We start from the raw sequence: 18,520 nt of genomic DNA, 5'->3' as shown, positions 1-18,520 counted from the left end.
GTATTACGCCACTTGACTTAATATTAAGCTAGACTACTCTCCTTTTATATATATATAGAGAGAGAGAGATAAAGAAAATATTAGCTAACTATTTTTATACTAATAAAATATATAAAAATTAAATAATTAAACTACAACGAGAAATAATAAAAATATGAAAATCACTATGTTATTATTTAACACCTAAATTATAAAAGGAATTTATTTTACAAATAAAATAAAATTTGTATCTAAAATGTGACTCTATTTTATATTGGGAAAATACATTAAACCCCCCCCCCCCCCCTAAATGTATAGCCAGATTAATTATGAAACACCCAACCTTTGCGGGCGACCTATTACCCCCCAGTCTTAATTTTTCAGTATTTTAGTACCATTTTCGACTGACGTGGAAAAAAAAACTTTATGGCGAGTGAAAATGGTCCAAACGAGATATTTTAATAAAAATTAATTTTTAAAAATTTATTTATATTTTATCCTCTCACCCACCCCCACCCTCCCTCTCTTTCACATTTCAATTGTTAAATGCAATTTATTTTTCTCTTTCTTCTTCTTCCTCCTTAACCACCGCCACACCGCCGCCGCCACACCGCCGCCGCATAGCAGCAGCAGCAACACCGCAGCAGCAGCAACCACCGCCGCCGCCGCCACACCGCAGCAGCAGTGGTAAATATAATTAATAATTATAATTAATAAAAGAAAAATCAAATGAAAAAAAGGAAAAGTGGCAGTGACGTGGCAGCAGCGTGACACCAATGTGGCGGAGAGTGTGCAACACTCTTCACTGTGCAACTGGACTTCAATTTTTTTTTTGCCACGTCAGTAAAAAAAGGTCACTAAAATACTGAAAAATTAAGACGGGGGGAGGGGGGGGGGGTAATAGGTCGCCCGCAAAGATTGAGTGCGTCATAATTAATCTGGCTATACGTTGGGGGGGGGGGGGGGGGGGGTTAATGTATTTTCCCAATTTATATTTTTTTTTTACAGGTAAAACTTTCTAAACATGATATAAAGATTTAAACATCAAAATTAAGCTTAAATTCTTTTATTTTTGTACTTTTTGTATACTTTTTTTTTGGAAGGAATGAACCTATCCTCACTGATCCTCTGTCAGTATATAGTATATACTGTCACGGCCCAACCCCGTGGGCCGTGAGTAGAGCCCGAATTGGGCACCCGAACACAATCACAAATCCGAGCGGCAAACAGATGACTTATACCGACACAAATATCAAACGCTGCCTCAGATTATATCAGACACATCCAGGTATATAACAGAAGCCGACAAGGCAGTGTTTCAAATTTATAAGGTTTTCAAAGAAAATTTTGGCAGAGTTTCCTTTGTTTTTCGGACTATCCAAAATAACCCTGTACACAGCAAATACCAACAAAGGCCACACAGGGCCAACAGAACAACATATACATGTGCGAGCCGACAAGGCTGCCATAACGAAAGAGATCATATGGACACAACTGTACAGAAGTAGGCACACACACCCACAAATAAGTCTACAGACCTCTAAACAGACCAAACGAATCATATGGCGGGACAGGGCCCCGCCGTACCCCGGAACAAATGTATACATACATAGCGAAAAAAAGTATATACCAAAAGTGTATGCTCTGAAATGAGAAGAGCACTCCAAACAACTGAAGGGGATATCCTAAACTGGGGGATCCCCGAACTGTGCGTCTGTACCTGCGGGCATGAAACGCAGCCCCCGAAGAAAGGGGGTCAGTACGAAATAGGTACTGAGTATGCAAAGCAGAATGTACAGAGAGCAAATCTGAGATATAACCGAAATGGAAGTATCAAACATAAGTGCAAATCTAACATATCAAAATTTGTTTATTTTAAAAAATATGCAAGTCATGCCCCAGATGGTCCTGCACTGTCAAATCGTCTGCCGGCTGACTGTGTACCCCGGCCTGGCGGAGGAAAATATCTGCTCGACGACTACTGCTGAGGCTGTCCGCCTCGAGAACCTCCAGAATACCCCGCGGACCTGGCCCTCTTGGGTGGCCTCCTGTCGCGATCCCTACCATCATAATCGGCCTGTATCGGTCCTCCATACCCTGAGTGTGGGCCTGTAACCTGGCGATATCCATGTTTGTCTGTGACGCCATCGCCATGCAACTGTCAACCAAGTAGCGGTCCAATCCCATCACATACCGGTGCATACGGTCAGCCATATCCGCTACTATAGCAGGGGCATATCGAGCCAAAGAATCAAACTCCAGGTTATACTCGCGAACACTCCGGCCGTTCTGCCGCAATTGTAAAAATCTATCAACCCGCGCCCGCCGTAACTCCGGGGGCAAAAAGTGACGGGTAAAAGCAGCCACGAACTCATCCCAAGTAGCTGGGGAAGCACTCTCGCCCCTGGATAGCTCCCAAGACTCATACCAGTTGGCAGCAACATCTCGTAATCTGTGCGAGGCCAACTCAAGAGACTCGGTCTCTGAAGCCCTGACCAAATCTAATGAACGTCGAATCCCCCGAATGAAGTCGTGGGGGTCCTCCTCGGGCCTAGACCCGTAAAACTCTGGGGGACGGCATGCTAGAAAGTCTCGAACCCTCAGGCTATCACGCCTGTCATCATCATCATAATCTCTCTGCCCGCGTCTGCGAACCTGCCCCGCTACCAAAGTAGTCAATAACTGTACTGCCTCCCTCAATGCCCTATCCTCCGCCCCTGGCTGGGAAGCTGGAGGCGCGGGAGCTGGAGCCTCTGGAGCTAATGGTGGAGCTGCTCCAGACTCCTCTGCTGATGAAGACGTAGTAGAGTCTGCTGGCCGGGACGCAATATCACGCATCATCTGATCAAGGGTCTGAGTACCCTTCCGAGCCCGGCTAGTCTCTCCTGCCACGCCCTTTTTCTTCTGGGCGGCCGTCGCCTTTTTCGGAGGCATCACTGAAAGAAAACAACAACGGATCAGAACAGAATCATCCTAATAGCACAACTCTATCGCACGATCTAAGATTCAAAGAAAGGAGACTCCCTAAATGTCCTGTAGCCTCCTGTTTATCGATGTGGTGCACAACACACCGATAAACAAGACCCTACTAGACACGGTCTGTAGACATCCCAAGGACAAACCGCTCTGATACCACTTCTGTCACGACCGAACCCCGTGGGCCGTGACTAGAGCCCGAATTGGGCACCCGAACACAATCACAAATCCGAGCGGCAAGCAGATGACTTATACCGACACAAATATCAAACACTGCCTCAGATTATATCAGACACATCCAGGTATATAACAGAAGCCGACAAGGCAGTGTTCCAAATTTATAAGGTTTTCAAAGAAAATTTTGGCAGAGTTTCCTTTGTTTTTCGGACTATCCAAAATAACCCTGTACACAGCAAATACCAACAAAGGCCACATAGGGCCAACAGAACAACATATACATGTGCGAGCCGACAAGGCTGCCATAACGAAAGAGATCATATGGACACAACTGTACAGAAGTAGGCACACACACCCACAAATAAGTCTACAGACCTCTAAACAGACCAAACAAATCATATGGCGGGACAGGGCCCCGCCGTACCCCGGAACAAATGTATACATACATAGCGAACAAAAGTATATACCAAAAGTGTATGCTCTGAAATGAGAAGAGCACTCCAAACAGCTGAAGGGGCTATCCTAAACTGGGGGATCCCCGAACTGTGCGTCTGTACCTGCGGGCATGAAACGCAGCCCCCGAAGAAAGGGGGTCAGTACGAAATAGGTACTGAGTATGCAAAGCAGAATGTACAGAGAGAAAATCTGAGATATAACCGAAATGGAAGTATCAAACATAAGTGCAAATCCAACATATCAAAATTTTGTTTATTTTAAAAAATATGCAAGTCATGCATAGGGTACAGAAGAATGTGGTCGCCCGCCCGTCGATGGCGCCATAACACAGCATAACACCAGAAAGTCTTAAATCTCCGTACCCCCGTTACATATCACATCACAACATAACACCATATACAACACATCACCAAACATAAGTGGAACCCGACCCTCATTAGCGAGTAGCTTGGAGAACCATAACACAGCATAACTCCGGAGTATATCAAAATGCGCACGATAACAGAACCGGCCCGGGACTCGGCGAAGGGAATAACAAAATGCACGAATAGAGTCGTGAGTAGTCATATGCATAACATTATTATCATAAATTCAAACATAAGCAAAATGATCATATTTGAAAATCGAAATAATAGTCTTAACAAATCCTTTCAAAAGCTCCCGAATTTTATAAAGGGAAGTCGCGGGACCCACGGACGGAAAATTACCCAAGTCGGGCCCGCTTATGGAAAACATACTCGTTATACGTAATGCAAACTTTTATAAAAATATTGGAGCAATCCGAGCATTTATACGAAAGATATGACATTCAAAATTTACGAATTCTTTAAAGTGAAACCCTTTTGGTGCAAAGTTCGGAGAACGATTATTTCGAATACATAAGATTCATATTTCATCAAATCATGCATAAGAGTGCCAAAGAACATATACGGATCATAACATGCTCGGATTTCGGATTTGGAATTTCCTTAAGGCTCTAATTTAGCCTATGTAAAACTAAGACATGCCAAAAAGAAAGGAGGTTGCTTTACATACCTCGTACGCCCTCGAAGATAGTCAATCTTAATTAAATATCCAACCTACGCCTCGGGCTCCCCAAGGTCTGCAAATATGCCAATGAATACCAAACATTAGATAAGGGCATTTAGCCATTCATTCCAACTAGTCATTAAATTCTACCGAAAATTTGGCAGCACTTCCCCTGTAAATAGGTCATCCCGAGAATTTATCTCGCTCAAAATCAACAACAACAACCACAATAACCAATCTAATAACATTGATAACCAATTCGAAAGGCAAAACAACATTAATAACTTTCTTTTACATCTTTCAACAACTTTCCAAATATTCGATTCATTGGCTTACTTTCAAGCCACGATATCGTTCGTACCTTCGATTATCAACCCGAATCCTTTCCCACCATATTAGAGGACTTCTAAACCATTCACAAAATTTTTCCAGCGATCCCAAGAAAATTTTCCAAGCTGGCCGAAACCAGCCCCTAACCGAGCAGCCCTCTTTTCATTTTTAAGTCATGTTTTGCATCCACAATTCACATTCTAACAATGCTATTCTCATCAACATACAAATTACATAGAATATACTATAACCTCCAAATCAGGCCGCATCAATTACAACATCAATTTGAGTCATTAAGCATTCATTTCCAACATCGAATTCATAACGACGATGACTAAAACATTAAGCGACATTAATTTATTCATTGCCATATAAGGTGACCCATTTTCGGCTAGCACACCAACATACACATATGGATAATTCTCAATCATTCCTTCACCCTACAATGATCATAATATACTAACTAGGCATAAATTCATGGTTTCAACACAACACAACACAACACAACACCACACATACTTACACGGCTCAAGCACCACACACACAACTCACTTCCAACATTCCCTATTTCATGATTTTCCTCCATTTTAACATACTACAAGACGCATACAACCTTCATAACACATAAAACATAATCAAATCTTACTTTTGTTCTTCACTTCCTTCAATAGTTAGGGTTTGCAATTGGGCACAACTAGTGGTTGGATGACCCAAACAACTCTTCCACGCTACTTAGGGACTTCAATATAGTGGGTTTGTATCAAGGAAATATTTTTAGAAGAGCTAGAAATTGATTTGGTTTTTTTTCTTGTGGTGGCCGAAACAGTGGGATGGAGAGAGCTCCCAATTTGTCTTGTTTTATGCTAAGTGTTGAAATGAGAATGAGGAGAGAAGACTTAGTTTTTCATCCTTTATGTGCTCACAAAATGTCCACATTTCCCTTGGCCCACACAATGTGTTGGACCAATTAAATTTGGCCACACAATGTGTGGGACCCCTTTAAATTTACACGGCCACATGGCCCTTTTTGCACAAGATTTTTAATCCCAATTTTATGAATTGTGGTCCCAATTTTCCCTAAGTGTTCAATGCCATCAATTTCATACATAACTTATATCTCAAAATGAAATCAAATGGTCAAAAGTCCCGACTTTAAATCCCAAAATAATTCTTGGCCTTAAATTATCATAGTTCATCCGGGTTTTCCCAATATGTAAAAATACGGGACGTAACATATACCAGGTTGATATCATAGAGGACTGGGTTCTTTTTTGAGGAATTAGCCAGACCTCTATGATACCCTGTCAGTATACGATATATACCAGGTTGATATTATAGAGGACTAAGCTCTTTTTTTGAAGGAATCAAACATCCTTCTATAATACCCTTTTAGTATATATCATATATAACTGGTTGGTATCATAGAGGACGGTTCTCCTTTTTAAGGAGTGAAACAGTCCCTAATGATACCATTTTAGTATCGATATATACCACGTAGGTATCATAGTGGACTGGTGAGTGTTTTGTTGAAGGAATGAACTAGTCGATCCTCTATGATACCATGTTAGTATATGATATATACAATGGGGATATCATAGATGACTGAGCTCTTTTTTTTTTTTTAGGAAATGAATCAGTCCTCAATGGTATCTTGTCAATATATAAGATATCATGTAGACCAATCATCCATGATACCCTGTTAGTATATAATATATTCCATGTGAGGATCATAGAGGATTGAGTTGTGTTTTTCTTGAACGAATGAATCAGTTCTCTATGATACTCTGTTAGTATATGATATATACCATGTAGGTATCATAGAGATCTGAGGAGTCTTTTCTTTTGAAAGAATGAACCAGTCAGTTATGATGCTCTGTCAGATATATACCACGTGAACATTATAGAGGACTGGGTAGTGCTTTTTCAAAGGAATGAATCTGTCATCTATTATACTCGGCAATTATATCATATATACTAGGTTGCTATCATAAAGGATTGAATGTTTTCTTAAAAAATGAACGGTTAGTTCTCTATGATACCCTATCAGTATATGATATTTACCACGTGGGTATCATAGAGAACTGATGAGTGATTTTTTAAGGAAAGTCAGTCTTTTATGATATCCTATCAGTATATGATATATACCATGTGGGTATTATAGAGGACTGTTTAAGTTATGATTCATGTGTTTTCATTTTTATTTTACTTTTAAGGAATGAACTAGTCTTTATGATACCTTGTTAGTATATATCATGTAGATATTATAGATGACTGGCTCTTTGCTCTTTCTCTTTTTAAGGAATGAATCGGTACTCTATGATATCTTGCGAGTATATGATATATCATGTGGGTCAGTCATTTATGATACCCTATCAATATATGATATATACCATATGGATATCATAGAGGATTGAGTTGTGTTTTTCTTGAAAGAATGAATCAATCCTCTATGATACTTTGTCAATATATTAGTATATAATATATACCATGTGGATATCATAGAGGATTGAGGGGTGTTTTTCTTGAAGAAATGAACCAGTCCTCTATGATACCCTATCCATATATGATATATACTGTGTGGACATCACAGAGGACAAAGTAATATTGTAATGAATCTGTCATCTATGATATCCTATTAGTATATGATATTTACCAAGATGGTATCATAGAGGACTGAGTGTTTTTCTATCAATATATGATATATACCAAAATCGTGTCTTAGAGGATGCGTGTTTTTCTTGAAAGAATGAACTGTGATACCCTGTCAACATATGATATACCATGTGGGTATCATAGAGGAATGAGTAGTATTGTTTGAAGGAATGAATCAATATTTTATAATACTCTGTCAATATATGATATCTACCTTGTGGGTATCACAGATGATTGAGTTGTGTTTTTCTTGAAGGGATGAATCAATCCTCTATGATAAGTTGCCAGTATATGATATATACCAGGTTGGTATCATAGAGGACAAAATGTTTTTATTGAAGAAATAAATCGTCAATCCTGTATGATACCCTGTCAGTTTATGATATATACCATGTGGGTATCATATTATACAACAATAATATACTTCAACTGCTACTGATTTGATATACTATATGATGGAATAAATTTGTTTTGAGATATATAAAAAAATAAAAAAGATAATATATCAGTTATCATTTTAATAATATAAAACAAAAGAAAAAACAAAAATAAAGGAGCCAAAACGTTTGGAGAATTAGATTATGAAAGAAAAAACAGGAAATAAAAAAATAATTTGACAAAAATGAGATTAGAAAGGAGAAAAAAGTAAATGAAAATCATCAGAAATTAAAAAGAGGAGTAAATAAAAATACAAAAAAGGTGAATGAAGTTAGACTATGGAGATAAACAAGAATAAAAAGAAAAGAAATAAATGAAATTAAAAAAGAAATAAGAAATAAAGAAAAAAAAAAAACAGAATGGAGTTAGAACTAAATATGAGATCTAATTAGGGTGAAAAAGAAAATAAAAAATAATATGATTGGGGAAAAAAAAGAACAAAAAAAGGAGAAAAAAACAAGAAAAAAAGAACAGAAGATAAGAAGTAGATAAATAAAAAAGAAAAGAAGAAAAAAAACAGACCATCACCTTCAAAAACAACAATGAATAGAAAGAATAAATAGTTTGAACATGAAAGTAACAAGATATAGAAAGGATAATTATTTTGTGTATAATGGTTATTAGTGTTCTTTCCCCAACTTTTATAACTTTAATCGTAAGTTTTGATATAATTTTATTAAATTTATAAAAATAAAATTTTATAAAAAAGCACTGCAAGTCATAATAATATATAATTTAAATAATTAAGAAAAAAATATAAGAAAAATACGATTAAAGAACCACATGTATAATAGGTTCACATAAATTCAAACAGAAGTCTTTAATATTTTTTTTTTCTCTTAATGAAATTACCTGGCCATCATATCAACAATCAAAATCACAGTAGAAAAATGCGGCGCCACCAATAATTGGCACACGTGTACATCATTTATTGGCTGCCCCCCTAAGCCTCCAAATCACAACTTGTGACTCTTCTTTTTTTTCTCTTTATTATACGGTCATCTCAAACGTTGAAAACCTTTCTTCTAAAAAGATCCATAAAATTTTAATCCCTAAATTTTTTTATCCAAGTACTAATTGGGTTTTAATTATATTTTGATTCAACTATTTTTTGATTTTCCTTTTTGTTGTTTTTGATTTGAAATGGATGAATTTCGAGACAACATGAATTGGGACTTAATTGATATCAACAGTTTTATAGATGAAGCACCTTCTGATTTCTTTTGGAACCATCAAACCCAAAACCACAGGTATTTTTTATTTTTATTCATATACCCTTTTCTTGATTTTGCTTTCTTTTTATGATTACAACTGTAAAAATCTAATCTTTTTATGCATACGCCTTTTTTTTTTTTTTTTTTTTTAAAATTTTGCATTGTGTTTATAATTAGTCTGTAAAAATCTAATCTTTTTATTCATACCCTTTTCTTGATTTTGCTTTGTGTTTATAATTAGACTGTAAAAATCTAAGCTTTTTTGCATACCCTTTTTTAGATTTTTCTTTGTTTTTATAATTAGACTGTAAAAATGTAATCTTTTTATTCATACCCAGTTTTAGATTTTGCTTTGTTTTTATAATTAGACAGTAAAAATCTAAGTTTTTTATTCATGCCTTTTTTTAGATTTTGCTTTGTTTTTATAATTAGACTGTAAAGTTCTAATCTTTTTATTCATACCCTTTTTTAGATTTTGCTTTGTTTTTATGATTAGACTGTAAAGTTCTAATCTTTTTATTCATACCCTTTTTTAGATTTTGCTTTGTTCTTATAATTAGACTGTAAAAATGTAATCTTTTTTTAGATGCTTTTGTTCTATGTTTGTTCAATGTAATATAATCTTGTGGGGTTTGTTTTTGTAGTTTTGATTTTACAAGTTTAGCTTGTAAAAACTTAATCTTTTCATAGGTTTTTATTATATACCCTAATAACCATTCTATTTATCTCTTAACACAGCTTGATTTTGGTGGGGTTTTTTTGTTTTGACTTTTATATAGCTCTATATTCTGTCCTGATCTTTTCATATGCTTTTATGCTAGCGTGTAATGCTGCTAATTGGATTATATAACTTAATAAAGCTTAATCTTGGTGGTCTTTTTATTTTTCTGATAGGAATAAGCAGAATCTATATAAAGAATGAGATTTTCCTCAATTCTTATTAATTAATCTTGATGGTCTAGTTTCCAATAATCTTACATTTACAAGTTTTTGCATGTTATTATCATTCATGTTGTCTCGAGATGCCAGATTGTTTGCTTGTCAAGTGTTTAATTTCTTATCTTTTCATATGCTTGATGTAATGCTCATATAAGTGTAACGAGGAGCCCAATTTTCTCCGCGATTCTTCTAGGGTTGCATTCCTTTCGCTTTTTTTTTTTTTTTGGGTTGATTAGCCTGAGTGTTTGTTCAGTATGATTTGATGGATTTCTATGTTCTATGTTTGATAAGGAAACAGGGAGAGAGAAGTGAAAAATGATTTGTTTTGTATATTAGAATTAAGGTTGTCTAGAATGATCCAGCGTATAGGTAAGAATGCCGGATTAATTCATTAAGTTATGGTTTCCTTTTTTTTTTGTTTTGTTCCCCTATGAAGTTGCTCAATCATATTCAGGAAGCTTCCTGTTTTAATCTTGATGTGAAGAACTAAAAAAGCTTTTTACATCCGAAACTGCTTGAAGGAAAAGCTTTGATTAGACCATAAGTTCGTCTGCATCATCGTAGAAACAAAATGCAAGTTTATTGTTCACATGTTCTTGTTACAAGAGAACACATTCAATCATCCCATAATCATCTCATTGTGCTTCTTAAATCTTTTGTCCTATTAGATAAGAGCTGAATCTTGGACTTCATGAATATCCTTTTCTTCCTCTTATTGTCTTATCATTGTTCAGTCTTCACTTCACCTCATTGGATCTCTTTTACATAATGTAGCAGAGGTTTTACCACAATAGGGGAATTGTGTAAGAGATCTTGAAATATGACCAGTTCTGATTTGAGTAGTTTCTAAGAAAGGACCTCGATTTGTTACATGAGAAAGAAGAAACAAATAATAAAGGTGGGATAGGCATATGATCTTTTTTCTTGAAGCTTTTCTCATTTGGTTTTGTCTATGCTCTTTTTCTCTAGTAGCTATAGCTCAAGCAGAATTGAAGAAAATGGTTGATGATTTTTCCTTATGTCAATTTGTCGTGTTCAAACTGATGATATAGGCCTTGTTCCATAAATTTAGTTTAAGCTTGCCCGTATCTAATTGATCCTTGGATTGCAGAACTTTGACAGAACTCGATGCGCCTCTCAGCACTGCTACATTTCAGGAGGAGTGTCTAGAAACAGAATGCCCCCGGAAGAGGTATTTGTAAATTTTGAAACTTCTAAATATATCTGTCTGCCTTAAAAGGTGGAAAACTATACATATGCTTGATTATTTCATGAGAATGCCTAGCTTTACCATGATCATATTAATGGAATTAATACCAAGTGAATTAATATGTTGATGTCTTAGAAATCATACGTGATAATTTAGTGTTAGTTGAAAGAAATTTGTCATCTTCATTCTGGATGAACTTGCTCTAGCCTTCAATTATTTCTAGCTTTGCGTTTGATGTTTTTGTCGCACCATAAGTGAGATTGAACAGATAGATTCAAATGGGTTTCCAAATTTATTGCCTATCAATGATTTTAAATGAAATAAATTTACCTCTGTTTTGTAGAAAATTGTTAAAATCTTGCTCATAGACATAGCAGTTACAGGGGAGGAAGGGAGAGACCGTGTTCTTCAAAAATCTTGCCGTTCGCTTTCCTAGGTCTATTAGCTTATTTTGTGAATAGACAGTTTATCCTGCATCATTTCTCTATCTTCTAAAGAAAGAATTTAAATGTATTTGCTTTTTTGGTGTCCCTTCGAGGCATCTGATAAACTTGGAACAATACCAGGAGATTATCAAGGCTCTTCGCAAGGATGACAAGCAGAAATTGGGAAATGGTTGAAATTTTTTGCCTTCTAAAAAAAATAGTATTTAAATATATTTGCAATTTGTGGAAGTTCAGCTACTTTCTATTTAGATAAATGGATATTCAGCTGCTTTCTTGATTTCTGAATTGGCAGAAAAAGCTAGTTTCTTTGCACTTTACCCCCTTGTAGACTTGCATAGTTTTGGTCATAATTTTATGTGAGCATTGGGTTTTTATGAACTCGATTATCCTGAATTATGCATATTTTTGAGATCTCTTCACTACATAGTGGATGATAGAGAGAGTTCATGATAGAAATGGGAGAGAGCAGCTTTCTTGGTTTGGTACTTCTGTGTAAATTTCAGTACTACTGTATAGTTTATCAGGTGATGGAAACTAAAGTGATGTCTACTCGTAATTCTTTTTTCAAAGTCTTCTTTTGTTGTGTTTTTTTTTAAACAGAGGCCGTAATGAGTTGTGCAGCAAACAAGGGAACAAAGCTTGCCGTGAGAGATTAAGAAGGGAAAAGTTGAATGAAAGGTATCATCATGCTCGTATGAACTCATTCTCTCTCAGCATTCAAAGTTTTGTCTATTACTCTCTACCATATGCAGTAACACTGAAACTGTAAATAAAGAATGGAGGTAGCTCGTTGCAATTTTAAAGCATAAAGGTAGTCTTACTTGGAGCTGCCATTGGTGTAAGTTCTCCTAAGTATAGCTAAGGGCATCAAAAAGAGGCCATTATGCTTTGAGTAGGGTATACAGTATTAAAATTAAAGAAGGAAGACCGCTATTACAAGGAGATGTATCACTTTTGGAGTGTCACTTAAATTTAAATCGCTTTACTATCAGTTGTATAATGTCCTTCAAATAACATTTAGGTGAATCTAGATCAATCTATTTGAATCTCGTTGGCTTCATGCAGGTTTTCAGAATTATGCTCTGTTTTGGAACCTGGGAGACCTGTAAAAACAGACAAAATGGCCATACTTGGTGATGCCATTCGTGTTTTGAACCAACTGAAGACCGAATCTGAGGAATACAAAGAGATGAACCAAAAGCTTATGGAAGAGATCAAGACCTTGAAGGTAAGAAATGATTTTTGTTGAAAGGCTAAAGTAGCTTGTAAAAGTTACTGTGACTAGCAGACTTGAGTACTAACTCTTGAAGGGAATTAGAAGAAATTTTGACGTGCTACTCTTGATTACTTGGATTCCTATCGCTGATGCCTTGTGTATAATCTCACAACAATTTTTTTTCTTATAAACAGGCAGAGAAGAATGAACTTCGTGAAGAGAAACTCGCGCTGAAGGCAGACAAAGAGAGGATGGAGCAAGAGTTGAAAGCTACAGCTGCTCCAGCAAGTTTTATTCCACCTCATCCAGCAGCATATCAGCCGGCAGTAAATAAGATGCCTGTTTTCCCTAGTTATGGTTATGTGCCAATGTGGCATTATCTACCACCTTCTTCGCGGGACACATCTCAAGATCATGAGCTCAGGCCTCCTGCTGCTTGAGAATCTTGCAAGATGATGTATGGCATTTGGTCCTTCATTCGTGTAAATAGTGGTAACTTGTTAACCTTATTTCTCTTAGTCATCTCTGCCTCCTTTGGTTTTCCTCATTTTCTCTATAATTAATTTGAGGGAGGTGCATGTTATGGCAGATAATTTATCTAGGTGGAATTGGATTTGATTCACATCTGCTACTTGACTTATGCCCTTTTGGCTACTGCATTTTTGTTTGGGTTCTAATTTTTGTGTATCCAAACTGTGGTACAACTGATTTATGACCTTTTAAATTTTTGGACTCTTACAAGGCTCAATATCATGATGCAGCTGAGAGAATATAAATCCCAGGATTTTTAAGGGTATTTGGGTGACACTTTGAATTAGTGGTTCTCCTCTAGGACTTTGTTTTGTCATGGAGAGCTCCATTTACTGGTCAGGATGAACGAACATCTTGATTCAAGTTGGATGAAATTATATGTGGTTTGTCTAGTCTCTTTGGACTTGACAGAAATATGAACGTAATGGGCTGCTACTTGAATATGCCACATCTTGCATAAGTAATTGAACTTGCAAAATAAAGGAAAGAGAAAGAAAGTCATGTCTTTCATACTTGTAGGTGAGCATATAGCCCTTAATCATCTTTCTTTCAGGAGGTCTCTTCTCACCTTGTTCTTGAGATGATTCCATGCCCACTATTTCTAACACATTCAAGTGGCAGATAAATCTCTGTTTGAGTAGTGTTAAGATTTTGACAGCAAAGAAATATAAGTTGAAAGATCGATATTTTATTGATCATAAGGAACTGACTATATAGATCATAGCTTAACTAAATAACAGTAGAGTACTTTACTGCTTGCTGAAAATAAGGAACTAAACTAAAAAATAGCTAACAGAGTTCTAAACAAACTAGGAAAGAGAGAAACAGCTAAACAGCTAAAAAATAGCAACTTATTCTGGTGTGTACTTCCTTAGCTTTTTTCAGTCCTACATTATCTATTCTACCTTGAAGTTAGGTCTTGTAGACACCTGTGCACTGCAGCTAAACACTGAAATTAACCTACAGTTCTAGAGACAAACTGCAACAAGTAGACTAGGATTTGTCTATTATTTTATTTTTCACTTCTAGCATACTACTTCAGATTAGGTATGGAGGTCATCCTGTTTCTCACCACATAAAGGGGCACCGACTATTAAGGTGCTACATTAAATTTGTCTGCATCCGATGTGAATTTCTGCATCCTAGGGTCTTCTTGATGCACTTCATCAGTTGTGCGGCATTTATCTTTCTCATTCATTTCTGGTTGTTGATCTTCTTTCCCCCACAAAAGCAAGTACAGTCCAATAATGACAATTATTGCTCCAATAATGCTGAAAATGTTAAAAGGTGGATGATAATGGAATATGTTAAATCTGCTCCTCTTTCCCAAAGAACAAAAGTAGGGGGTGAAAATGCTTTGTATTTCCCCCCTTCTTCCTGTTTGAAGGATAAGATGAAAACGTTGCTTACCTGCCTGCGTAGAGCTTTTCACCCAGGACGAAATATGCTAGAACAGCGACTAGTATGGTTGCGAGTGGGTTGAACACAGTTACAAACACTGGTCCCTTTTGCTCAGTGCACCAGAGTTGTATGTACACTACTAAACCAGAGATCACTATGCCCTATTCCAGTTACAAAAATTCTTATTAAAATGTGCAAGTGCTAAATTTTTTTTGAGAGAAACTATTGGACCCTTCTTACCCCATACATGGTAGACCAGAAATCAATGTTGAAACCCATGGTCCAAGCTGTTCGTTTGTGTTGTACAATTACTGTATAGAAAGCCGATTGTGCCGCACCAACAAAACTCATCCATGTAGTCAGTGACAGTTGTGCGGGGTATCTTTTCAAAGTGTAAGCCTGTAAATTCCAGTTTAAACTCGTATAAGGAGATATCTCCTATAAACAGTCTTAGTTCCTACATAGATTACTTGAGGAATCTGCATAATTCCTGCAAGTCTTGCGTTCGAAAGTTTGTTTTGTTGACAACATAATTTCATGATAGCTAATGTGGTAAACAAAAACTGGAATTAGCTACAACTTCGTCGCTAAATTGCTCTTAGCTAACATAATTTTTTTTGATAATCCGTCGCTAAATGGGATTAGCGACAGATTTTGCTGTTTAGATATAAAATTTGTCTGTTGCTAATTCCTGTTTTCTTTAGTAGTTGGGAAGAGTTTTGGTGAAAAACCTGCATGATGTACGATATTGACCATGTTATGCAGCTAGCAGCAGTGAGAATCGAGCCTTTCAACCAGTTCTCGTGGACAATACCATTCCCACTGGGGATGTAGATGAGAGGATGCCCAAAGCTTTTCACAACAGGTCCTTTGTATAATGTCATGCTCATAATCCCAGCCAAGGAAACCAAGGTTCCTATGATTTTTGCCATTCCTCTAGGATCTCGAATGTTAGCATCTTCCAACCTAACACCAAGAAAGAGCATCTATGAACTATGATTTAGTCATCTCTCGCTGATTGTTTGCACGTAGTGTGACATGGAATTTTCATGTATTACCTTAGAATGACTGCTAGTATAAATGTTATGGCAGCTATAGTGTTGACCATTGAGGCAAGAAGAGTTGGAGAGGTGTAGTTCAAGCACACATAGTACATGTTTAGTGTCAAACTCACTCTGTCATGAAGGAGAGACTGTTAAATTCCTCATCAAAGAGCATATAAGAAAAATTTGATGTTTAACTGATCTTACCCCATTAGAGAGAGGACAAATATCTCCAACATCAAAGCTATAGTTAACTTTGGCCTTGTCTTTCTGTAGAAAGCAACAAAGACATCAGAAAATAGTCATTTGAAGCTAAGGGTTACCTACATTTCTGCAGAAATAAAACAATCGGAAAAGGGCCAAAATTACCCCTGAATTTTGGGAAATAGTTCATCCATACCCTTCGTTGTACTTTAGGGCCAATTATACATTATCGTTATACTATTGGGTCAATTATACCCTTATGTCTAACAGCTGCCACGTGGCATTATCCCAGCCCTTCAAAATTATTTTCCTCTCAAATAATTTTTTACTCACTAAAATAACCCAACCCGACTCGAATTTTTTTTCCAGCCAAACTGATACGGACCCAACCCATTACCCCTTGGCTTGAAAAAAAAAAATCGGGTCGGGTTGGGTTATTTTAGGGGGTAAAAAATTATTTGAGGGGAAAATAATTTTGAATGGCTGGAATGATGCCACGTGGCAGCTGTTAGACATAAGGGTATAATTGACCCCATAGTATAATGGTAAGGGTATAATTGGCCCTAAAGTATAACGAAGGGTATGAATAAACTATTTTTCAAAATTCAGGGGTAATTTTGGCCCTTTTCCGGAAAACAATTGTCTGTATATTTCTGGATTAGGGATGACTTTGTGATTTACCTTTCAAGAAAATAGGCAAAGGGTAGCATGGTAAAACCGGCAACAATATTCCGATAAGTTATGTTGACATGAGGGTTCATTCCATGTTTGAAGGAAGCTTCAGTTATGAAGTATAAAAAAGCGTAAGCAAACTGAGCCAAAACCATAAGGATGTGAGGCTTGAACCTCTTGTATGTGCCTATGCTAGTCCCCATAGTCATCAATGCCTATGTTCTTCTATGCCTTGAAAAACTAACTCCAATATAAAGCAGTTCACAGTTCATATAGAGGCTACTATGGAAGTTTGAACAATGGGATTAGATACCAAACACTTGTTCATAGTATCTTGTTCTTATTAGATAACCTGACTACTCCTCCGACACTCTGAAAGATATATTCCTATGCACAAATATAGATATATTCCTATGCACAAATATATACTCATTAGGAGTAGAATGTTATTGTACCTAGCTATTCTTGATCCATTCTCACAACCCACCATATCCTAAAAGAAAAGAAGAAAAAAACTTGTTATCAGTGATACCAATTGACGATGTATTTGATGGGGCAATTAGCAGGAATGCCCCTTATTCGGGGTGGTCTTTAATTTTTGGTCCTCAAAGTGCTGATCTTTAATTCTTGCCCTTCGCGTAGAAACCCTGAGGTTTTGGGTTCGAACCCCGGCTCCGATTTAAAAATAAAAAACAATTTCTCAAGGCAAGGCTTGGGGAAAGTTATGTCGGATACGGCATAAGTGCTTTAAGGCATAACTAAAGTTATGCCGGATCCGGTAGAGGTTGCCTTATAAGGCAGATTTTTAGTTATGCCTTAAGGCAACCTCTGCTGTAAACTTTTAGTTATGCCTTAAGGCAACCTATGACGCATAAGGTAGCTCAAAGCCTAGCCTTGCGAAATTATTTTTAATTTTATGCCTCAGCGGGGGTTCAAACTCAGAACCTTAGTATTTTCGGCTACCTTTTCAAGCGAAGGACAAAACTTAAATACCACTAACTTGAGGGACAAAATTTAGATACCACCCTAAAAGAAGGGCAATCTGCGCAAAAAAATGTGGGCAATTCGCTTCTTTTGGGGTGGTCTTTAAATTTCGTCCCTCATAGTTGTAATCTTTAAATTTTGCCCTTCGGCTAAAACCCATGGGTTCCAAGTTCGAACTCTCACTCAGTCAAAAATTTTAAAAAAATTCGCAAGGCAGAGTTTAAATTTCGCTATGCCCCCACCGGCAGAAATTTAGTTATGTTTAACCAAAAGTCTGCCGATGGGGGCAGACTTTGCCTTGAGACATATATATATATATATATATTTTTACTTTTTAAGGTAAAATTTTAGTTATGCCTTAACTAGAAGTGTGCCCCATAAGACATAACTAAAAGTATGCCCCATAAGGCGAAACTTTTTCTTAAGGAATAATTAAATTTAGGCTTAATACCTAGATGGACCCTTAAACTTGGCATGTTTTGTAAGATAGGCATATAAACTTACAAGGTGACCAGATAGACACTTAAACTTACTCAAAGTGTATTTTTCAAGTTTTCCAGTTGTTTTGAAAACAAAAACTATATTTTTCAAACACTCACAATTTTCATGGCCAAACAAGCCCT

The 18,520-nt window shown here is 36.6% G+C and overlaps 2 protein-coding genes and 1 non-coding gene across 4 annotated transcripts; 2 read left to right on the top strand and 1 right to left on the bottom strand.

Annotated features, from left to right (window-relative positions):
* The first annotated feature begins 9,028 nt into the window (after positions 1-9,028).
* Positions 9,029-15,898, top strand: LOC132609514 (transcription factor bHLH104-like). Of its 2 annotated transcripts, XR_009570871.1 has the most exons (6): positions 9,029-9,287; positions 11,302-11,382; positions 12,447-12,524; positions 12,912-13,074; positions 13,257-13,554; positions 15,760-15,898. XR_009570871.1 is itself a non-coding variant. In XM_060323529.1 (5 exons), the coding sequence occupies exons 1-5, from the start codon at positions 9,181-9,183 to the stop codon at positions 13,500-13,502; spliced, it is 675 nt and encodes a 224-aa protein (XP_060179512.1). In that variant the 5' UTR covers positions 9,030-9,180; the 3' UTR covers positions 13,503-13,796. The 2 variants fall into 2 exon arrangements, 1 of the variants encoding a protein (XP_060179512.1); XM_060323529.1 differs by lacking the exon at positions 15,760-15,898 and having other exon boundaries at positions 9,030-9,287; positions 13,257-13,796.
* Positions 11,928-12,027, top strand: LOC132612380 (U6 spliceosomal RNA). Its single transcript, XR_009571749.1, has one exon. It is a non-coding gene; the product is annotated as a U6 spliceosomal RNA (small nuclear RNA).
* On the bottom strand, positions 14,262-17,188 carry LOC132609513 (WAT1-related protein At4g08300-like). Its single transcript, XM_060323528.1, has 7 exons — positions 16,923-17,188; positions 16,245-16,307; positions 16,053-16,169; positions 15,726-15,960; positions 15,235-15,393; positions 15,004-15,155; positions 14,262-14,864 (listed from the first exon to the last, which is right to left on the bottom strand). The coding sequence occupies exons 1-7, from the start codon at positions 17,120-17,122 to the stop codon at positions 14,687-14,689; spliced, it is 1,104 nt and encodes a 367-aa protein (XP_060179511.1). The 5' UTR covers positions 17,123-17,188; the 3' UTR covers positions 14,262-14,686.
* Positions 17,189-18,520: the final 1,332 nt, after the last annotated feature.

This window comes from Lycium barbarum, chromosome 9, assembly GCF_019175385.1.
Source record: "Lycium barbarum isolate Lr01 chromosome 9, ASM1917538v2, whole genome shotgun sequence".
In the NCBI taxonomy this organism is placed as follows: domain Eukaryota; kingdom Viridiplantae; phylum Streptophyta; class Magnoliopsida; order Solanales; family Solanaceae; genus Lycium; species Lycium barbarum.
The sequence above is the reverse complement of the archived record's forward strand: the minus strand, read 5'-3'. Positions and strand labels throughout refer to the sequence as shown.